Consider the following 25,033-nt stretch of genomic DNA (forward strand, 5'->3'; position numbering starts at 1 on the left):
AAGTATCTGGTATATACCCCAGTTAATAGGGAAAAAAATAATCGATTTCAGGTAAAAATGTTCTACAGGGTTTTCAAAGTTTTAAACGTTAGATGAGGGATAACTGATGATAATTCCGTGAAGACGTACAGCTGTTTTTGCTTTTTTTTTTTAAACAATTGCAAAGAATGAAAAAGCAGTTTTTTGACTATAAAACGTTTCTTGTACATTTTAGAGAAAAATGTTTCAAATAAATGTAGATCTTAAAAAGTTCTTTAATTTGGTGGTAAGCATATTGTAATATATAAACAATTGACCGAGATAATTGCAAAAAACCCTCATTTTTGCAGTAAATTATAAATATTAATAACTTTATTTTTTGCACAATGACGTAAAATTTAATGACTTTAAATTATGTCAATTAATGAGTTATTTAAGTGTGCTAAATTTCAACCAGATCGACCAAATAGTTTATAAGTTATTCAATTTGTTTATCCCAGAGAGCAATTGTTTATACAACTGTTCTTGCCCTACAGGGACTCTGTGAGATATTTAGCAGATCGCAGTCGATTATTTGAGACTTTAATTTTAAGACGTATTAAAAAAATTTTAACATTTTATTGAAATTGTTATTAAAAAAACTGTTTGAAAAAGACCTGACTTTTTAGCTTATAAACAATTAGAATAACTTAGATATTTTTTATGCTCCGTGCTTGTATGTAGGTTCAATGAAAATCTGATGAAAAAATGCATATAAAAAAAGAAAAAATAATTTTATATGTTCATTTTTTATTGTTAAAACTACTGTCCCCAAGAGGGTCCTGTTTTTACTCATTTTCCTGAACGATGCCTCTCAAACGGCATGCTGCAGAACCAAACGCCGCTGAAACGGGTCGGTGGAATCGAGAACCGCCAAACGGGGACTGCTGAAATGGGTACCGCTGAACCGGGGACTGCTGAAAAGGGTCGGTGGAATCGAGAACCGCCGAAACGGGGACTGCTGAAATGGGTACCGCTGAACCGGGGACTGCTGAAAAGGGTCGGTGGAATCGAGAACCGCCGAAACGGGGACTGCTGAAATGGGTACCGCTGAACCGGGGACTGCTGAAAAGGGTCGGTGGAATCGAGAACCGCCGAAACGGGGACTGCTGAAATGGGTACCGCTGAACCGGGGACTGCTGAAAAGGGTCGGTGGAATCGAGAACCGCCGAAACGGGGACTGCTGAAATGGGTACCGCTGAACCGGGGACTGCTGAAAAGGGTCGGTGGAATCGAGAACCGCTGAAACGGGGACTGTTAAAATGGGATCTTACCCTCTAGAACGCCTGGTGGACCTCGGCCTGTTCAAGAATTAGCTGCCATTCCTACGTATTTTCCTCACGCCATCCGGTCTTTGCGGTTATACATGTGCTTTGACGGGTCAATCTCGTTCATTCTCGTTAAATGAAGAACAATTTTTTTCTTTAATTCTGGAATATTTTACGGGTGGAATTACCCCATTCCCCCTTAGATCCGCCACTGTTCAGTAGTATTCTAAAGATAAGGCGGAACTGCAGTTTTGCTGGTATTGCATAACTGTGAAGCGTTCATGAAAACATGATAATTCTTACATCGCTCTAGTGGCACATTTTATATCGCACTTCTTTATTTTTCTGAGGACTTTTTGGAGGTTTCCTGAAGACTAAAATACGATGCATTTATTTTTGACCATGAATTCATATACAAGACGCAAGTATGCTTGAAGAAAATGAGTCTCTCTTCTTCCAGTAATAAATATTTTCGTTCACTTGACCGTGAATTAGTGCACTTAACGTAAACCAAACCGGAGCACTCGAATCCTATAACTTCAAAAGGCTGTAGCTCGAGAATAGTAGTTATTCAGACCCAGGTCCCATGGACTTTTTTAATCTACACATCGAGATGTATCATCGACCAAACTTTCGTTAAATTTGACCGGGACCACTTTTCCATAAGGAGTGTTGCGGGGTCGTTTTTCAAAAAATATGTATGTTTTTCAGGATTCGAAAAAAATAAATGTATTTAAAAAGCATTGGCCGAAACTTTGCGCCTACGCACTTAAGGAACTGGTGTTCGTGCCCTACAGTATTCTAGGAGGTTTTAAATACATATTTTCCAAGACCATTGTTTCTTCATCGACTACACTGACTACGATTGCATGCTAATAACGGATAACCTCAATGTCTCCCATCATAGATTGTTAAAGGTAACCTAACTGGAATCAAACATCTATCCGTACAGAGGCAGGAGAATCCGACGATATCAAAACCAAATGTGGGGCTGACAGGGATGTACACTATCACCACTGCTGTTCAACCTATACTCTGAGAAAAAAGTCCACTGCTGAACATAGGCCTCCACCTCGTGTTTCCAACCCTGCCTATCCTGCGCCGCTCATATCGTTTTTATTTAGCTTTCTCAAACCGTCATTCCATCGTGTAGGTGGTCGTCGGACGCTTCTCTTGTCTTCCCTTGGTCTCCGTTCCAATGACCTCTATATCCATCGCCATTTGTCGTTCTATCTTGGCTATCCTTTTGATGACGTTAGTCACCTTGGTTCTTCTCCTGATTCCAGAGTTATTCCTAACATGGATCGTCCCATTCTTCCTACCGAGACTCTCAATTTGGTAGCCGAGGCTTTTGTTAAGGTAAGTGTTTCTGCCCCGCATGTCAACAATGGAAGGACGCATTGATCAAATACTTTTCTCTTCGGGCATGTGGGCAGCCTCCTTTTACAAGTTTCTCTCAGCTTTCCATATGCTATGCTGCCCAACCAAGACTGATTTTTCTCCTCAGTTCATGGGTCTGATTATCCCTGCCAATCATAATTTCATGTCCCAGATATTTATATTTACCTAAGAGTTTTATTTCTTGTCCATAAATGCTGATGTTCTGGTTGGGTAACAAATTTGTCATTATTTTTGTTTTCGAGATGTTTAGGTATATTTAAACCCGCATTTTCTGCAGCCACAACGAGTTCCTGTACCATCTCTCTTACCATTTCTTAGATCTTCAGCTATAAGTTTTGATCGCGCTGTACGTCCTGGGTATACCCAGAAGGAGAACGCCTGCGCATTACAAAATCGAGCGTTCGCGGAGTTCAAATCTTTCCCTCTGAACACCCTCCGGATTTTTAATTCGGTGTTCGCGCAGTACAGAAAAAAGATCCTGAACGTGTCCGGGATACGCTCTCGACGTTTGAGGATTTTGTTTCGGATTTTAAGTTCGCACAGGCGCACAAAATATTTGGGAAGAATTTCTTGACATTCTGTTCTTACTCCTTCCAATTCTTAACCTAAAATATTGTTTTGTTAAACAACTTGTAGATGTAAATTCTGGTTTTTAAAGTTTTAAAATTATGTAAAGTGTTGTATCATTTAAATATTCTTCAAACAAATTTTAATATTTTTTATATTAAAGCTTTTTTAGTTGTGTTTGTCAATGTTTTCCATTAGTATGTTTATAAATAAGTAGGTACCGTTTCTAGTATTATTTTCATTCGATATTCGATAATTATCTATTACGGTAGTATGTATTACAATAAATTGTACTCTGTTTTTACTTAATTTTTTCTATCTAGATGAGCTTATAAGTACCTACATATTCTTGTGGTTTATTTTTCAGTTTAATTTATGAGTTAAATTAGTCTCTTATTGAATATAATGAAACATAAACAACACATCAAACTTATTCTGAAACTATTTCTTGTGTCTTGTTATATTTCATTATTTTTGTGGTGTAATAAACCACAACACAATGCCACAACCTATCAAATTCAATTCATATATTATATCAAAATTGGAAATGATTGCTTCACTAAATTATTCCTTCCTTCAGATAATGTTAAACCTCCAGGAAGTTAAAGGTAATTTTTATATCTAAATATGCCATTTCCAAGTAATACATAACAATCTTTTACTCTCTACAAAAATGTGGAAATACCAAATTATCGAAATAATGTGGAAATAATAAAGAAAGACGCTAATCAAATTTCTAACTTCTAAGAAAGGCATTGATGAATAGAAAGTTAATCTTTTGCCTGTTGCTTTTTTCTCTTTGTTGACTTGACATACAAATTTGTTGCATTTGCATTTTTTTGACATTGATTTCGAAATAAGAAAGGGACAACAAAAGGTTTCCTTCTCTTACCTTAATGTATGCAACCCGTCATTACATTACGAATCCGAAAATTGTTCGCGGAGCGAAAAATCCTGAGCATGTCCAGGATAAGTTTACGTTGACGCCTGCGCATTGGAAACTAATCCCGAACTTACTCTGAATACGTTCGAAATGTACTGCGCGAACACTGCTAGTGAGTGCGCAGACTGCAGACTTTTTAGTCGGCCGATAGTTTAGTCGGCTTCTTAATCAGTACAGAGAGATATGCATTACGCATCGGTGAATCGGCGTAGTGTGCGCATCTGCATACCTCTCTTTACTTATTAAGAAGCCGACTAAACTATCTGCCGACTAAAAAGTCTGCAGTCTGCGCACTCACTGCGTATAAAGAAAAAAATATTACAATATTGGTTGAAATTTTTACAAACCATAAACAGGAAAAATAAAGGTTTCTTCGTTTGTGGTACAAACCAGCTCAGTGAAATAATCTCTTATATCCGTTGGTTTAAATATAACAGTGATAACAAAGTTCACACCAGGGGCCACTTTTATATAATCACATTCTACACCTGGTTGAATCACATCAAAATAAGGAGAATTTATGCCAGAAATCTTCAAATTCCTCGAAGTCTAAAAAGAATCATAATAAATTGAAATTTAAACAATAAATCGAAAAAATTTGCTTTTTAGTACAGTCACTGTAGGTTTTCACCTCCAATTTCGTTGAATCTCCATCGATTTTCATGAACATTGGTTAATGGTTAAAGGGTAACTCAAAAAAAAAGTTACATGGTGCCAACTTGCGCATTTACCCTTTTCACCCCTTTTTACTAAAAGTGGTGAGTGCCACCCTTTTCGGATATGAAAATTGTTTTATTAAAATAATCCCACAAATCGATAATAGGGATAGATTCTAACCAAAATTTGTTATACATATAAAGTTATTAAAATACAGCAATACTTTTTGAGTTAATAACAACTAAAGATTTTAATGTTTCATGAAAAATGCATGTTTTAAACGGTTTTTCATAAATAATTACAAATCCATTATTTTTTACAAAAAAAGATATTACCTAAATCGAAAGTAATAAAAAATCCGAAAAAAAGTTTTAATTGAAAAACCTTTTAGTGTTAATTCAAAGCGGGTAATAGGTAATTATATTTTTTTTGCTAGTAGGTACAGTGGAACCTCGATAAGTAGGATTAATCGGGACCGCGGCCGATCCGGGTTATCGAAAATCCAGGTTAGCCGGAGAATATGGTAAAATCAATAAAATACATATAAACAATAATCAAATACACATTATAATTTCAAAAACATGAAATATTTAATGCACAATACATCTACATTAAGTAAAGTTTATACAGTATTGTTTATTTCTTGGCAAAAAAATCAGTCAAAGTGAAAAAATGTTTGTTTTGTCTGATGAAAATCGGTCCGGGTTAGCCGGACTTTCGGATATCGGAGGCCGACTTATCGGTGTTTCACTGTACTCAAATCTAATATTCAAGCTTAAATACCTGGAAAAGGATTTATTTTATAAAATATACATACTTACTAAACTAAACAATTGGCAAAGTACTCAGAAATGCCTATGAAATGAGTTCCAAAAGAAGTTAATAGTATCAAAATTAAGCAAGTTATGATGAAAATAAGAGGACCCTTTCGATTGTTTAGGGAAAAGTGAAAAATAAAACATATTTACAAAAATTCAAATTTATAGTAATCCCTATAAGACTTCCTTTATTTTAGCATAAGTAATGAGTTCAAAATTTTGACCGGTTTTAAACGCATATTTTTTATGTAAAAATATGATTTAAGCAAATCAGAATTTTTCAAAGTTTCGATAATTTCATTTTTTTCTTTTGATAATAACTCCAAAAATGCTCGATATAAAAAATGACAGAGACCAAAATTAAGTTTTTTAACAAAGATTTAACTTTTTTTATTATTTTTTAAGATAAAAATAAGTGGGATATAGTCCGTCTCACCTTGACTTTACAGTATAAGGAACATAGACAATGCAGTCCTTATGAAAGTTTTTAGCGCGATGATGCCCATTTTATCAAAAAAAATTGTAATCGAACAGTAGAAATTAAATAAAACTGTTTTAGAAAGGCAATCTATATTTTTAGGATTCATATGCGTAATAACTATAGTATATTAAATAAACTTAAACGCATATGAATCCTAAAATTGGAGATTGCCTTTCTAAAACAGTTTGAATTTAATCTCTCTAATATTCGATTACAAATTCTTTTTGATAAAACCATCACGGCGCTAAAACTCTATAATAGTCCGTTCTTTAACGATAAAATATTGCAAAATCTCTAAATTTTAAAGAACCGCTTGGATTGACATGAAATTTGGCATACACATAGCTAACAAGTCAAAGAAAAAAAGTGATATTGTGCCCATATGTGCTTTTACCCTGGGGGTGGTTTTCACCCCCTCTTGTGGGTGAAAAAATATTCGTCCAAAGTAAGTCAGGAAATGGATATACTGGCTAATTTTAAGTAACTTTTGTTCTATAGAGTTTTTTCACTAAGTCAATACTTTTCGAGTTATTTGGCAGTGAATATGTTCATTTTTTTAACAAAATAACCACGCTTTTAGACGGTTTTTCGCAAATAACTCAAATATAGTATTTTTACTACAAAAGCGATATTACGTAGGTAAAAATTTTTAACGTAGGAGAACTGTCAAAACATTAGAATGTGACGTTTCATTATTGCCATGTTTATAATAAACATGTTTATAATGAAAAGTCACATTCTAATGTTTTGACAGTTCTCTTACGTCAAAAATTTTGACATAAGTAATATCGCTGTTGTAGTAAAAATACTATAGTAAGTATTTTGTCGAAAAAACATTCTGAGCAAAAATATAGCCTGTAAAAAATTTTAGAAAGTGGTGTATATATCACGTCTCTATACCTAGTAGAAGCAGAGTTATAGCTAATGAAAAATAGATTCATATTCGTCAAATTCCAAATGCAATACTTTAACGTGAAATAACCACAAATGAAGCACATTTCGGGGAAAACTCATAACAACTTATTTAAAGTGTTTAAGAAAAGCTTCATTTTTGTTTTATAAAAAAAATTTCTAGCATCAAAAGTAAACAAGATACGCTCAAAATAAAGTTAATCCCTTTTTGTTTTGGTAAAAAAATCAAGAAAATCACCCCCTAATTAGTATCTGAAATGAACTTAATCGTTACGACTTCACAAGTTTCTTGACTCGTGTATGAATTGTTTATATGATCTGTAAGTTTCATCGGTTCAAAGTCCTTATTATTGAAAGGGCTGTAGTTAAAAGGGTTTGAACGAGTCACTGATCACGAATGTATGCAAATTTAAAAACACCAAATCTTAATCAATTTTTGTCTAAGAGAAAAACAAAAAAATACATGATATTCAGAAAAGCAATGCTGACTTTTTTGTTTTTCGAGATTTTTGGTATCTCTAACAATTTTTTCAAATATTTCGGATATTTTTCAAAATTAAAATTTTTAAAAATTTTACTTTGAAACCAAATTTTTTTAAAAATAAGCACTTTGAATTGATGAAACTTACAAATCATATAAACACAACATAAGTAAAATAATTTGTGGAGCGGTAACGATTAATTTCATTTAAGTTGCTAATTAGGGAGTGGTCTTCCCGATTTTTTTTGCCAAAGCAAAAGGGACCAACATTATTTTGAGCGTAACTTGCTTAAATTCAATGCTAGAAATTTTTTGTAAAAACTAAAATAAAGCTTTTTCAAACACTTTAAAAAAGTTATAATGGGTTTTCCCCAAAAAGTGCTTAATTTTTTGGATATTTCACGTCGAAATATTCTATTTGAAATTTTGTGAATATGAATCTATTTTTCATTGGCTATAACTCTGGTTCTACGAGATCCAGAGACCTAACGCGTACACCATTTTTTTACTTTTTTATAGGCTATATTTTTTCTGAGAACATTTTTTTCGACAAAATACTTACTTTTTGAGTTATTTGCGAAAAACCGTCTAAAAATGTGGTTATTTTGTTGAAAAATGAACATATTCACTCGCAAATAACTCTAAAAGTGTTGACTTGGCGAAAAAGCTCTATAGAACAAACGTTACTGAAAATTAGTCAGTTTACCCATTTCCGGACTTATTTTTGACATATATTTTTTCACCACCAAGAGGGGGTGAGAGTCACCCCCAGGGCAAAAGCACACACCGGCACAATATCACTTTTTTCTTTGACATGTAAGCTATATGTATGCCAAATTTCATGTCAATCGAAGTGGTTCTTTAAAATTTAGAGCAAAAACCGTGAAAGAATGTACGTTCCTTATACTGTAAAGTCAAGGTGAGACGGACTATAGAAACGTTTTAATCCTAAATTTGACTGTGAGGACCATGTAATCAGGGCCCTTTAACCTTTATTTATCTTTTAAAAAATAAAGAATTTAAAAGATTAAGAATTAATACGATGTTATAGTCATTGAAAGTACCGTTCAAATGTTTTTGGACGAATCTGATATATTAACGAAGTTATTCTAAAAAATCAATAACATTTTTTTGGAAAAAAATTTTGGAGCATAAATTTGGATGCTACTTTGGCAAGTGTATGTATATCTTGTAGGTATATTTTATAAACTGCATCGTTTCCCATTATTTAAGCCTGAATACATAGATTTGAGTAGGTACTCGCCGAAAAAAATACACATTCAATTAAATTTTTGACAACTTTACAATAGGGAACTTGCATAAATTTTTAAATTCGAAAAAAATGTTATAAATCACAACACAACATAATTTAAAACATGTATCAAAGATAAAAAAGTTTTGTTTGTCTTTCGTTTGGCCCCTAAAGACGATTAAAAATTCAAATTAAAACAGGTGGTCCAAAACGCTTCGTGACGTCACTTGGTTTTACATTTACATTTTTCCAATAAAGTAAACAGAATTTTAAATTAGACGTTATAAACGTCAGTAGAAAATACATTTATGTGACGTTACAAGTGTTTTTGATCGTTTGAACTATTCATAGAAAAATTCGTACTTTTACAAAATGGTTTTATTTTCAATAGTAAACCTTCGTTCCTTTCCTTCAAAAACAGTATAAAACTACAATTTTAACAAAGGTATATATTATTACAATGACATACGATAAATGTCATTAGAATATAAATATTTTTGACTTATTCCACGACGATGAGCTTGCCAAATACCCAAGTAGGTCGAGGCCAATAAACTAAAGAAGGAGAAGAAGAATATACCTAAATATAAGGTTGTGTCTAGGTATACGTTACCGTGTACGCAAATAAAAAAGTTAGAGTGTCAGTGATTTCTTATTTTTTATTTGTTTAGTGTTTGTTTTTAAATTAACTACGGAGTGTGGACAATTATTTAGTTCTTTTAATGAGTTTAAGAACATTTTAAAACAGTACGAAAAAGATACGAGACTATAAATTATTATATATTTTTTTAGTTATAAATGAAATAGTATGTATTACCGTAAAAGATTAAAATAAAAAGAAGACCTAAAGCTTTCACAATAATAATTAACATGTTCTGAAGCTATTATCCTTGTGGCATTTTTGTAATCAACTATTCTAAATGGGAACTAAGCCACAATTTAACCAAAAAATGATTGTATTAACGTTTCGACGTCTAAATCGGACGTCGTTGTCAAAATACAAAATATTATTAAATTCAACAAAAATGTTGTTGCTTAGTAAAAAATTTTTCTAATAATTTATTTAATCTGACTAATTTTTGTATTTTGACAATGACATCCGATTTGGACGTCGAAACGTTAATAAAATCATTTTTTTAGTTAAATTGTGGCTTATTTCCCATTTAGAATAGTTGATTATAATAATTAACTTACGTATAAAAATTATTTTAACAATATTTTTTACGTGTTATGTCAACTAAATACATATATTTATTTTGCTAACCTAAATATATACTTTAATCATAGAGGTATATATTAACATAGAGGGAGCCTACCTTCCGCGCTTCCTGACGACAAGATCTCATGGACTGGTTTGCTGCATCTCTTTCTAACACATTGTATCGAAAATATATGATGCCATTCAGTGTGAAGATAGGCACGGAAGAGGAGGACAACTGTAGCAGCTTTACTATGCGTAAGAGTGAAACAGCACTAATCCAAATAAAAAAGATGGTGTCGTCACTTCGCTCCGAAAGACACTCTCTCTATGCTAATATATAACTCTATGACTTTAATATATACATTGATTTATTAAAATTAATTTTGAAACATCTGAATAGTTCTGCTTCCCTTCCTTTAACAAATATTTTTCTATCAAACACACGCTAAACATATCAAAATAGCATGTACCAAAATATACAGTCACTGCGCACGCTAAATAATAATGTCACTGGCTTGATGAAGTTTAATTCGCGTGTACATACCTAACTTTTTTATTTGCGTACACGTTAGCGTGTACCTAGACACAGCGAAATATAACCATAATAATAACTAATGTAAAACTATGTGACGTCACGGGTCGTTTTAACTATTTTATACCGCTGAAGACTTTAAATACGTATTTCTAAGTTATTACGAGTTTTTGAAGCGTGAAATTTTGGAAATCTCATTTTTAAACAAAACTGAACATTATTATGTAATAAAAAAAAATTGTGCAAGTTCCCTATTATAAATTTTTCAATTACAAATGTTGCTTTGAATTTGTCCCTCTGTCTATTTATGGAGTTATTTTTAATACAATAATTATAATTTTCATCACAAGAAGAGGTGGCATCCACCCTCAGAGTAAAAGGGCCAGTTGGCGCCATGTCACTTTTGTTTCTTGAGACATCCTCTAAGCACCCACCAACTTTCATTCGTATCGATGGGGGTTCACCGAAATCGGAGGTAATAGTTGATTTTTACGTTCATTTACTGTATATTTGTTCATTCGCTCTTTATAATTTTACATACCGATTTTATATTTAAAAAGGTAATAGTGGTTTTATATTGTTTAAATTGATCAAAATTCTGGAACACCAGTATATCTGGCGTTTTAGCAAAAGTATTGACATCAGTACGGACTCTTCGTTTCCTCGTAGGCTTGCAAAGTTGATCTATTCGATCTTGTAAGGGCATTTGCAGTTCAATTAATAAGCGAGATGGGGGTACCTGCAAAAGATACACCAATATTATGTCTATATACTATCATAGTACCAGAGATCTGTACTAATATAGTACCAGAAATCTAAGCCTAGCTGAAGTAAAAGGAACGATTAAAACTCTAAAGAACACAAGAGGAATAAATGGTAAAGAAGAGGAAATAGTCGAAGAAATGAAAAAACTGAAAATTTACATATTAGGAGTCACAGAGACAAAGAAAAAAGGAACAGGAATGAAAGAAATAAAAGACGGATACAATATATGGTGGTCAGGAGTGGACCAAAGTAGCACAGCGAAAGCAGGACTAGCAGTAATTGTAACTCCATCCTACATGAAAAACATCATCGATGTCCAATTTACAAACGAGAGGATTTTAACCGTTGAACTAAAGATTAAACAAGAAAAGTATAGTTACATCATAACATATGCACCAACTGATAATACAAACAAGAATGAAAAAAATGAGTATTTTGAAAAACTTCAAGAAATAATAGACAAGACAGAGAATAACAATTTAATAATAATGGGCCACACGAATGGAAGAATGGGAAAACAAAATGCTGGTATAGAAAAATGGCTAGGAAAAGAGGGAGAGGACACGAGAAACGATAATGGAACAAGGACTATAACTTTATGCATCGAAAATGATCTGATAATAGGGAATTCAAAGTTTACACACAAAGACGTCCACAAATACACAAGGGAAGAGAGGGGTAGAGGCGAGAGATCAATAATTGATTATTTCCTAATTAACTCCGAGATATGGAAAGTAGTAAAAAGTATTAAGGTAAAAAGAAGCGCAGAGATTGGAAGTGACCACTATCTAGTCAAAATGAGCTTTAGAATAATAAAAGACATACAAAATGACAAAAAGAAAAAAATAATAAAAGAAAAAATCAGAAGCTACAAACTGAAAGAAATAGACGTTAAAAAGAGATACCAGAAATGTCTAGAGGAACATAGGAAAAGAGAAAATAAGTACCAAAATATAGAAGAAAGATGGAAAGATTATAAACATAGTCTATTAGTAGCTGCAAAAGAGAGCTGTGGAGTAAAAAAAAAATAAATAATAACCCCAAAAAACGCACGGTATGGTGGACAAAAGACTTAGAAAAAATAGTACAAGAAAAGAAACAACTGTGGAAAAAATACTTAACAGACAGAAGGCAAGAATGCTATGACAAGTACAAAGAGAAAAGAACAGAAGTTAAACAGATGGTTAAAAATAACAAAGACAGAACGTGGGTAGAATTTGGAAATAAATTAACAGAAGCATTCGGTGAAAACCAGAAATTTTTCTATAACACACTTAAGAGCATGAGAAAACCAAAACCAAATACATTGAAAAACGTGAAGGATAAGAATGGAACCATACGCACAGAAGAGGATGAGATTATGGAGAGGTGGAGAGAATACTTGGAAGAACTCTTGGAAGTGGAACAAGTAGAAGGAAATAAGTTAGAATAAAACAAAAATCAACACACCCCACAAGAGCAACAGGAACAGATAGAAAATATAACACAAAAAGAATTAACAAATGCAATCAACAAAATCAAGCTGGGAAAAGCACCAGGACATGACGATATAACTGCAGAAATGGTCAAATACATGAATGAAGAAAGACAACAAGAATTATTAAACATCATGAACCAAGCTAAGAAAGAAAAGAAAGTACCGCTAGACTGGCAGATAGGCATTATAACACCATTGTATAAAAAAGGAGATAGCAAAGAATGCTCAAACTATAGAGGAATAACACTAGGAATCACAGTAGGAAAACTTTATGCTAGTATACTAGAAAACAGGCTAAGAGAAAAACTAGAGAACACCTTTGAGGAGAGCCAGAGTGGTTTCAGAAAAGCAAGAGGGACGAACGATCAGATTTTCATAATCAGACAAATAATAGAAAAAGCTCTTAAAACAGAAAAAGAAATACATGGATGTTTCATAGATATGGAAAAAGGTTTTGATAGAATTAAAAGAGAAGATATTTGGAAAATACTAGAGAAGAGAAAAATTGAACAAAGTCTAATAGGATGCATCCAGAGTTTATATGAAAAACGAAAAGCTATGTAAGGACAAGAAATGAAAAATCAAAAGTATTCGACAGCAACATTGAATTAAAACAGGGTTGTGTCCTGAGCCCACTACTCTTTAACCTAGTACTAGATGACGTAATAAAAAACTGCAAATACAAATGGAGAAAATATGATGTAGGATATTGGAAGTTGAGAATGATACAAATGACAGAACTATGCTATGCAGATGACCTGGTGATCATTGGGGAGTCAGAAAAACAATTACAAGAAAATATAAACATATTGTATGAAGAGCTAAAAATCATAAACATGAAAATAAACAAAAAAAAATCAAAAACAATGATAATTGGAAGACAAAACGGAAAACACAAAAAAGAAGTAGATGGCAAGCAACTTGAACAGGTAGACAGATATAGGTATTTGGTAGCAATCATAAGCCGGAATGGAAAATTAGAAGATGAGATAAATGAAAGAATTGGAAAGACTGGTAAGCTGTACAATAGTATTAAGAGTAACTTTTTAAAAAAGAAAGAAATACCTAAGAATATAAAAACCGAAATAGTAAAAAAGATTGTGAAACCCACTCTAACCTATGCCTGTGAATCTAGGGCATTAACAAAAAGGCAAAAGAATAAACTAATAAGCAGAGAAATGAGATTTTTGAGAACAATAGAGGGAAAAACAAGGAAAGATAAAATTAGAAATCAAACCTTTAGACAAAATCTGAAAATACACCCAGTTACAACAACAATCGAACAAGGACAACTTAGATGGCTCGGACATGTACTGAGAAGAGGAGAAGAAAAAATAGTAAGACAGATATATGAAGCGAGAGATATGGGAAGAAAGAAGAGAGGAAGGCCAAGAAATACGTGGACAGAAGAAGTAAGGGAAGCGGCCGACAAAAGAGGAATAAAATGGGAGGAAATGGAAGGAAATGTGGAAGAAAACGACGGAGAACCTAACTCCGTAACAACTCACACCGAAAGGTAGACGAGTTCTGGATTAAGTAAGTAATGCCTGGTTGCACCAACAGATCTTAAGCTCCAGCTTAGCTAAGCTCTACTTATAGATAGGGCCTCCTTGAGTATCACTTAGGTTGCACCATAATTTTAGATTCTCACCTTATTATCAATTATATCTATTATTATATTATGGTATTCTTATTGTAATATTATAATTATATTATATTAATTATTATGATATTCTCGACTTAAGCCTAAGATCTGTTGGTGCAACGGGGCATAAGTAAAACTCTAAAGAACAAAAACGGCAGAATGCCAAATGAATTGATAAAAAACGGATCGGAAGAGCCAATCCTGATGATACACAAAATATTTGAGAAAGCACTGAATGGAGAAGGTTTACCGGCAGAATGGACTCAAGCATATGACATCAATATATAAGAACAGAAATAGAAAAAACTGTGAAAACTATCGAGGAATCAGCAATATATCGTCTATGGGCAGACTGTATGGAAAGACCATAAAGGAAAAATTAGAAATACATATAAAGGAGAAAATCGGAGAACACCAGGGAGGGTTTACAGCGAGAAAAGCATGCTTAGGGTCTAAAAACTAATAGAAAAAGAATAGCCAAAAATATATCCATCCATCTGGCTTTTGTAGATCTTAAGGAGGCTTATGATTCGATACCTAGGATCAAGCAATGTAGGGGAGTGCAATTAGAATGAAAACATGCATTGTTTAGGAAAAACTCAAACAAGCTTATATTTTTCTAAAACTTGTTTTGTTAGTTTATATACATGTTAAAGTAAAAAGTTCTACTCGCAGATTTGGCCGCTAATTGTTTATTAATTGTTTAAAAAATAACAATTATTTTGTATTAATAATTTTAAAAATATCGTTAAATTCATCATTTTACTTCCATCAAATATGTTTCAATTTTGTTTTTGATTATAATCCGAATGTGGCATTGCAATTTGAAAATTCTTATACAGAAGCTCTTATACAGTGTGTCTGCGTAGCTAGGAACCACATGGAAAACTTTTTTTACCAATTTTACGAAAAAAAGTTATTCTCAATAAAATGGTCTGGATAGTCAAAAATCTAAAACTCAACCATCAGATATCAAATGTTATCAATTTTATACGAGTTATTAGGCTATTGATTATGTACTAGAGAAAGGAACTACAACGTTAACGGGGTTTTATTATTTCATATGGTCAATGAATCTCTATATATGAAAAAACCGTGGAGTGCTACCATTTAAAGAAATGCGTTTTTGAGAAATGGGTGAATTAGTCCCTGGGCACAGGTTAAATTAGGGTGAGTTCTATGCAATTTTGGTACAAACACATCTACATAAAAGTTGTTCCTGGTTAAATTTCCTATCTAAATATAACTTTTTAAAGTCAAAGATACTTTTTTTAGAAGAATATATTCAAAAGAAAAAGCACAAAGAAACCCAAAAGAAAGAAATTTTGTTCTTTGTCCCATAACTTTTGTCCACGGGGCTATAGGTATAGACATTGCTTCACAGAAAAAAAGCTTACATATTTTCTCTTTAAAATGATGTTTGGTAGAGGTCATTAGGATTTACAGTTTTCGAAATATAATTTTTCAAAATTCGCTACTCACAGCAATTTTGGGCAATTTTCCTTGTTATTTCGCAAATATTGTTCTGTAACTTTTTTTCTACGTAGCTTTAGGCATATGCAATGGTACATGTAAGAGGAATAGAAATCAATTACCTTTAAAATGTTCTATCGTATAATGTTGTGCGACTTCTTTTAAAGAGGTTATCTTTTTCAAGACTTTATACTTTTAACGAGTTTTTATATTTTTTACGATTACTTTTTAAATTTCCCATTATAACTTTTTTTTTTAATTTAGGTATATATTATATAATAAAAAAGAAAGCTTATTCTGCTTATTTTAAAATGGTGTATTAAAAAAAATTCTAGGATTATTTTTGAATAAGATATGCTTTTTCAAAATGTAATAAGTACTTGCAACGATTTTTGATTTTAGGAGTATTTTTTAAATCTCTCATTATAGCTTTTTTATGTGATTGTATGTTACGATTGAATCTTATTTTTTATAGGTAATACTTTGGATCCACTTGACTCGGCCGGGCAAACTTCAAAATATGGATTAATTCCAATATTTACTGTCAAAACCACTGCACCACAAGCTTTGCTTGAAAAAATAGCATGTAAATGTACCAAAGGATGTACAAAAAACTGCAGTTGTAGGAAGATAGGAATTCAATATTCTGCAAAGGGTGCATGTGCATGGGTACTAATTGTGGGAACTCTAAGATAACTGAGGTGTCAGAGGAAGATATTGAAGCTAATGCTAACGAAGAGATGGACTTTGATTTTGAAAATGTTTTAAATGTCAACGTTTAAATAATTTTAACTAAAGTGATGTTTTCTAAGACTAATGTTTATGTAATTTTTGTAAAAGAAATAATTTTAAATAATAGGTACAGGTAAAAAAAATCAAAGAATCACTCGGTTTCCATTATTTAAATATAGATGATACACCATTTTAAAGAACAGAAAGCAAGCCCTCTTTATTGAGCAATATATAGTATATTCATGTACAAGAAAAAAAAAGTTATAATGAGAAATTTAAAAAATAATCTTAAAATCAAGAACCGTTGCAAGTACTTATTACATTTTGAAAAATAATATCTAATTCAAAAAAAATCCTAGAATTTTTTGTATTACATCATTTTAAAGTAAACAAAATAAGCTTTTTTTATTATATAATATAATATACACCTAAATGTACAAGAAAAAAAGTTATAATGAGAAATTTCAAAAATAATCGTAAAAAATGTAAAAAATAATATTTTTTTTATATTAGGTATTATATAATATATAATATAATATTATACTATATATACTATATAATATAATATTATATAATATATAATATATAATATATAATATATAATAATATTATTTTATTTTTATATTATATTATAAAAAATCGTTAAAAGTGTAAAACCTTGAAAAACCATAATCTCTTTAAAAAAAGTCGTACAACGTTATACAGTAGACCATTTTAAAGGTAATTAATTTCTAGTCCTATTACGTGTACCATTGCATATACCTAAAGTTACGTAGAAAAAAGTTACAGAACAATATTTGCGAAATAAAAAGGAAAATTGCCCAAAATTGCTGTGAGTGGCGAACTTTGAAAAATCATATTTCGAAAACTATAAATCCTAATTACCTCTACTAAACAACATTTTAAAGAAGAAATACGTAGGTTATTTTTCTGTAAAGCAATTTCTATACCTATAGCCCCGTGGACAAAAGTTATGGGACAAAGAACAAAATTTCTTTCTTTTGGGTTTCTTTGTGCTTTTTCTTTTGAATATATTTTTTGTAAAAAAAAGTATCATTGACTTTAAAAAGTAATATTTAGATAGGAAATTTAACCAGGAACAATTTTTATGTATATATGTTTGTACCAAAAGTGCATAGAACTCACCCTAATGTAACCTGTGCCCAGGGACTAATTCACCCATTTCTCAAAAACGCACCCCTTTAAATGGTAGCACTCCGCGGTTTTTCATATATAGATGTCCACTGACCATATGAAATAATAAAACCCCGTTAACGTTGTAGTTCCTTTTAGCTATATTATTTTGAATATAATCACAAGAATATGAATTTCGTTAAAGAGTAAAGTACCTTTATATTCCAGAATATCAAAAAATGCTATTATGAAAAATTGTTTAAAATTAGAAACTACGTCTAGATATACAATTACATCATTCTAATCAAAAAAATTCAAGTTCTCAAATTACGGATACTCATCATCATTTTATTACAAATATGATAACTATTTTATTATCACTTTTGCGAAAAAAAGTTATGCTTCATAAAATGCTCTCCCTGGTCTAAAATCTAAGATGCAACCATCAGATATCAAACTTTTTTAATTTTATACGAGGTATGTAAAAAATATGAATTTTTCTTAAGAGTTAAGTGCCTTTATTATTCACAGTATTTTAATTAGAAGGATGTAATTGAACACTAAAACAATTTTTTTAATTCCAAAGAACTTTTCTTAATAACAATTTTCGATATTGTGAAATGTAAAGGTACTTTACTCTTGAGTGAAATTCATATTTTTTGACATACCTCGTATAACATTAAATAAATTTGATATTTGATGATTGCATCTTAGATTAAATACGATGCAGAGTATTTTATAAAGAATAACTTTTTTTCGTAAAACTGATAATAAAAAATGTTGTTCTGAAGCTATTTTCTTGTGGCATTTTTATAATGAACTATTTTAAATGGGAAATAAGCCACAATTTTACCAAAAAAATGAATTTATTAACGTTTCGACGTCCAAGTCGGGTGTCGTTGTCAAAATAAAAAATAATACTAAATAAACAAAAATGTTGTTGCTTAGTAAAAAATTCTTCTAAAAATTTATTTAATCTGACTCCTTTATATCGGCAATTTAGGCATGTATTATACATTTTAAAGTAGAAGACTTTAAAATGATATTGCCAATATTGATGAGTTGCGTTCCTGGGACGACTTTACTAAAAGATAGTTCATTCGATTACATAAAATCAACCCCAACTCAAGAATATCCGCCACAAAAAATCATAGAATGTGATCTGTCTTTAAAAAGACAACCAAATGCAACGATGGCAGTAAAATTCTCGCGCTAGAGATTCCAAAGTAAATCACGAGGGAAAACCAGGAAAAAACCTCGTGGTACTATCCCGACATCGTAAGTATTTGGGCTTACATTTAGTTTGCTCTCAAAACTAATACCAAATTCTGACTTTAATGTTTATATGCTATTTTAAATTATAAATAATATTAATAATACATAGATATTATATAAATAATACTAAAATATAAAATATGTACTAACTCGATGTTAATGACTTACTAATCGTGGTATTTTCTTTCTATTGACTTCCTCTTTTTGCTATTTAAAATAGCATATATACATTAAAGTGACAATTTGGTATTAGTTTTGAGAGTAAACTAAATGTAAGCCCAAATACTTACGATGTCGGGATAGTATCACGAGGTTTTTTCCTGGTTTTCCCTCGTGATTTACTTTGGAATCTCTAGCGCGAGAATTTTACTGCCATCGTTGCATTTGGTTGTCTTTTTAAAGACAGATCACATGCTATGATTTTTTGTGGCGGATATTCTTGAGTTGGGGTTGATTTCATGTAATCGAATGAACTATCTTTTATTAAAGTCGTCCCAGGAACGCAACTCGTCAAAATTGGCAATATCATTTTAAAGTCTTCTACTTGAATTGCCGATATAAATTGAAATCCGTACTTGCCTACTTCTATCGCCTGAACTGCCGATATAAATAAGTCAGATTAAATAAATTATTAGAAGAATTTTTTACTAAGCTACAACATTTTTGTTTATTTAGTATTATTTTGTATTTTGACAACGACACCCGACTTGGGCGTCGAAACGTTAATAAATTCAGTTTTTTGGTAAAATTGTGGCTTATTTCCCATTTGAAATAGTTCATGATAATAAAAAAGTTATCAAAAAAATTTTTTTGCTCAATATTTATTATTGTTGAAGCTTATTATTTATATGAAGCTTATTTTTAGCTGGTAATTTTCGGTTTTTGTATTACATTTTTGTTATCTTTCTTAATCTTCTTAAAAAGAAATAGTTTATTTTATTTCTAAAGTAAAATAATTTAGTGCATTTTAAAGATTACATCCTAAGCTTTAAAAAAGAACTTATATAAGACTGTAATAGATCTCTTCAAACTTGAGTAATACCGTCTTAGAATGGTGGTAATTCTATAAAACTACGATGATTTCAAAAATTACATTTTTTGAGACGTCATATCATTTGAATGAAATTTTTGAGATTTTTTTTAATGAAACATCATTTAGTAAGATGCCTGAAAGGTAAGTTTTGCAAAATTGAGAGTTTTATAAGAAAAATTGTATTAGTTACACATTTTTAAATCATTTTTAAACAAAATTCATGTAAGGCTCACTTTCCGCCCACACCGTACTTATGCCCATACATTTTATTTATTTCTATTACAACCATAAGATAGCTTAATTATTCTTCTTTCATGTTCAGTTTGTAAAATTTTATTCGATCCATTAGTTAAATAATTACATTAAAATAACTCAACCGTGCACTTCGCCGTACGTTAGTTTACAGTGCGCCAATGTTTGTGAGAAGGGTGAGTTTAGCGTTATAAATAAAAAATTATAGAAGATACAGATTTAATTATAGAAAATTCTTTATATAAGGTTTTTTTTGTAAAATTTTATGAATTTTTCAATGGTCAAGTCAGTTTTTTCCTAAAATTTGTATTTTTGGAGTTATTTAAAAAACATCTAATTTCGTAGTTCATTTGTTTAATAAAAAATGAAGCACCCATCTAGTAGAACTTTTTGATATTTTGTTTATTAAACATTTCTTAATTAAATTACAAAAAGTTCTATCTTGTTTGATTTTTCCGAAGTGAAAATCTATATGCACTCCCCCAATGGAGAACATCGAAGTTCCACGAATATTAATAAGAGCAGTAAAAGCGCTCTACAAGAATAACAAAGAAGCTATCAAAACGGGCAATAAAATATGCAGTCCATTGAAGACGACAAAGGGACTACTACAGTGCTGCTCCATGTATCCTACCTTGTTCAAAATATTCCAGAAAAAAAAACGTGAAACCATGTAAAAGAAAGTGTGAAGGAATGGGTATACCAGTAAGAAACTAGTACATATATCCGCTGTGAGCTCGTAGGTAGAGGAGTTATTTAAAAGTTTGTGAGCGCCAGTAGTGACAAATCACTGAACTTCGATTGAAAATTTGACATACAAACTGTCAAAGTGATTAATTTAAAACATTAAAATTAAAAACATAATAGGAAAAAATATTAGTTGGCCAAAGCTGTGGTGAATATTTTTACCTTAAGAGCAAACAGTAGCGATCAACAGGTAGCAACAAACGCGTTCCAAGATTGCGGCTCTAATTTTGAATATTTTGTCGAGATATTTGGCACAGATATTCGTAATATAATAAAGAATGGTGGTACAGAGCCCAATTTCAGCAATATGTTAGTATGTAGAAATTACTCTATAGCTAAATAAAATATTGAAAAAAGGAGCCTGTACCGCCATTAAGAATGACAAAAAAATACACTTTCTTCAAATAAACTTTCTTATTCCGTGCCTAGATTTTGTGTCACATTGGAACTACTAAAAATCGATTTTTTATAACAACAAATTGAACGTCACTGACTTGGCAACATTTTGCGCCTATGTGTATAAAAATTATTGTTTTTGATAGTATAAACGTCACTGTCAGTGTCGAATTACCGACGCACTGTTGCCATACTTTTGAAAGTTCGCAGGACTTTCGCAATCTTGGACCGCATTTGTTACTACCTGTTGATCGCTACTGTGTGCTCTTAAATATACTTAGGTACCTTTTAAATACTAAAATTTTGTTTTTTAACATTTTATAATATAATAATTTATCTATTAATCAAAGCACCATATACACGATAATTGTGAAAATATCGGAAGTATGAAAGAAGGCAACTAATATTCGCAGTAAATATGTCAAAATGATAAGCAAAATCTTAAAAATAATCATATTGTAGTATGATACAGTTATGGCATAACTAGGCCCAAACCCAGACATCCAAAGTGAAAGTTGTCCTTCAACACCAAATTGTTCTACATGGTCCACATATTGTTCAATAAAAAGTCACACCATTTTGAGCGTCGGATTTGGGGGGGATGTGGGGGAGAAGGCGGTAAATTATGAGTTTTTTAAGTTTTTCGTCAATATTTCTAAAACTATGCGGTTTATCGTGAACAATGTTCTATACAAAAATGTTTTACATTTAATTTTAAACAAAAAAGGTTCTATGCATATTCCTTCTAAAATGAACGGTTCTAAAGTTACGGAGGTAGTATTGTATAATTGGTTCAAAAAAGGCATAACCCCGTCATCCCAAATTAAAGTTTTCCTCCAACACCAAATTGTTCTATATGTTGCACATATTGTTCAGTAAAAATTTACACCATTTTGAGCGTCGGGTTTGGTGAGGAGGGGAGGGGAAAATCGGTAAATTAGTAGTTTTTTACGTTTTTCGTCAATATTTCTAAACCTAAGCGGTTTAGCGTGAACAATATTCTATACAAAAATGTTCTACAATAAATTTTAAACGGAAAAGTTCCTATGCATAATTGTTCTGAAATCAACGGTTTCGGAGTTACGGAGGATGTAAAGTTGAGGTTTACCATATTTGTCATATTGTTTGGACAAATTATAATATTATTACTCAATAAACTGACTTTTCTTTTAATGAAAATAGTTTCTGTCCTTGTGGGATCGGTACTTACCGGAGGGACCGCAGACGTTCGGATACAATTAGCGTCTCTTTGCAAAGACAATGACGTCGACTTTGCAAAGTAACAAGACACTTACTCAACACGCACACTACACATGACACTAGGTACCTAACTGCAAAAGTTACCGTACCTACCATGCCAATGGCCATTAGTTGTGGAGGCATTAGCTAAATAAAAAATACTGACTACTTTAACAGGATTGTGTTTTCTAAATATAAGTTGCTATTTCATTGACCGGTGGTATGTTACTGATAAGCCCCTGAAGGAACGTCAACCTCACCGAGAGGCTTCTACAGGCCTAGGTCATATAAATCTCTGGTACGGAGAAACCCAATGTGAACTTTCTATGGACAATGTCGCATATCTTTGCAACAGTAAAATTTTCGTTTCAAATTTCATGTAGAACATTTTTGTATAGAATATTGTTCACGCTAAACCACTTAAGTTTAGAAATATTGACGAAAAACGTAAAAAACTACTAATTTGCCGACTTGTCCCTCCCCCTCCCCCCAAACCCTACTCACAAAATGGTGTAACTTTTTACTGAACAATATATGGACTATAGAGAACAATTTGGTGTTGGAGGAAAACTTTTATTTTGGATGACGCGGTTGGGCCTTTATTTGGACGAATTATACTATACACCTCCGTAACTTTGTACCCGTTCGCTTTAGAAGGATTATGTATTGGACCTTTTTTGTTTAAAATTTAATGTAGAACATTTTTGTATAGAACATTTTTCACGATAAACCGCATAGTTTTAGAAATATTGACGAAAAACGTAAAATACTTCTAATTTACCGACTTCTCCCCCACCTCCTCCCCAAACCCGACGCTCAAAATGGTGTAACTTTTTACTGAACAATATGTCGACCCTATAGAACAATTTGGTGTTGAAGGATAACTTTCACTTTGGATGTCTGGGTTTGGGTTGAATTACACCATACTAAAGGGTGTAACAAAAATACAGGTCATAAATTAAATCACATATTTTGGGACCAAAAATAGTTCGAATGAACCTAACTTACCTTAGTACAAATATGCACATACAAAAAGTTACAGCCCTTTAAAGTTACAAAATAAAAATCGATTTTTTCGAATATATCGAAAACTATTAGAGATTTTTTATTGAAAATGAACTTGTTGCATTCTTATGGTAGGAATATCGTAACGATAAATTATAGTAAAATTTGTACACCCCAAAAAATTTTCATGGGGGTTTTGTACCCTTAACCCCCCTAAACTTTTGTGTACGTCCCAATTAAATTACTGTTGGGGTACCATTAGTTAAAATCAATATTTTTAAAACTTTTTTGCCTCTTAGTAGTTTTTCGTTAAAATAGTTTATATTGAGTTGGGGCTTCTTTTTTAATAAGTTTACATAAAAATTTTATGTGGGTTTTGTCCCTTTAAACCCCCAAATGTTTGTGTACGTTTCAATTAAACTATTACTGCAGTACCATTAGTTAAATACAGTGCTTTTAAAACTTTTTTGCCTCTTTGTATTTTTTCGAGAAGGCACATTTTATCGAGATGTGGATTCTTTTTTTAATATGGTTCAAAAAATACCTAAAAATGTAAATTATAAATAAATTTTCATATTATTACCAAGTCTCCATAAACGTACTTAACCATATACAAATTTTGGTGGATTTGACAAATATTCAAAATATCTCGGTAAAAACTGACTTTTCGAAAAAGTACTAAGAGGCAAAAATTGTTTAAAAACATTGTGTTTAACTAATGGTACTACAATCATAATTTAATTGGAACGTACACAAAAGTTTGGGGGGGGGGGGTTTAAAAGAACAAAACCCCCATAAACCTTTTATGGGGTGTCCAAATTTCACTATAATTTTTTCTTTAGATGCTACTGTCATAAGAATGCCACATGTCTATTTTCAATAAAAAATCTGTAATAGTTTTCGATATATTGGAAAAAATCGATTGTCATTTTGTAATTTCAAAGGGCTGTAACTTTTTTTATGTGCACATTTGCACTAAGGTAAGTTAGGTTCAATCGAACTATTTTTGGTCCCAGAATATGAAATTGAATTTATGACCTGTATTTTTGTTACACCCTGTATAATGAGTCATAAATTTTGTAATTGCTGATATTAACCATGGGAATAGACAAAGGTAAACAAATCAAAGGAACAGACAAGTTAGTACAAGTAAGTATTTAGGTTTCATAATATCAAACAAAGGAACAGCTGAAGGGGAACGGCAGTATAAAAACAAAAAGAAGAATATATAACACAGAAAACTGGACAATAAATAAGAAAACAAAAACAAAATAAGAGCAGCAGAGATGGAGTTCCTAAGGAACCGCTGCAAAGTAACAAGAAGGGATA

At 31.6% G+C, this 25,033-nt stretch overlaps 2 protein-coding genes across 2 annotated transcripts in view; one reads left to right on the forward strand and one right to left on the reverse strand.

Moving 5' to 3' along the window:
* The window catches only part of LOC114331342 (hydrocephalus-inducing protein-like), a 691,883-nt gene that overhangs the window by 666,367 nt on the left and 483 nt on the right, over positions 1-25,033 (reverse strand). The window contains exons 2-3 of the mRNA XM_050647266.1: positions 11,073-11,270; positions 4,545-4,746 (exon numbers count right to left, since the gene is read on the reverse strand). Coding sequence (XP_050503223.1) covers positions 4,545-4,746; positions 11,073-11,270 — 400 coding nt within the window. The remainder of the gene's footprint in view (positions 1-4,544; positions 4,747-11,072; positions 11,271-25,033) is intronic.
* Positions 1-25,033, forward strand: part of LOC114331344 (uncharacterized) — a 215,110-nt gene that overhangs the window by 55,703 nt on the left and 134,374 nt on the right. The window lies entirely within an intron of this gene.

Source organism: Diabrotica virgifera, chromosome 3 (genome assembly GCF_917563875.1).
Source record: "Diabrotica virgifera virgifera chromosome 3, PGI_DIABVI_V3a".
Lineage (NCBI taxonomy): Eukaryota > Metazoa > Arthropoda > Insecta > Coleoptera > Chrysomelidae > Diabrotica > Diabrotica virgifera.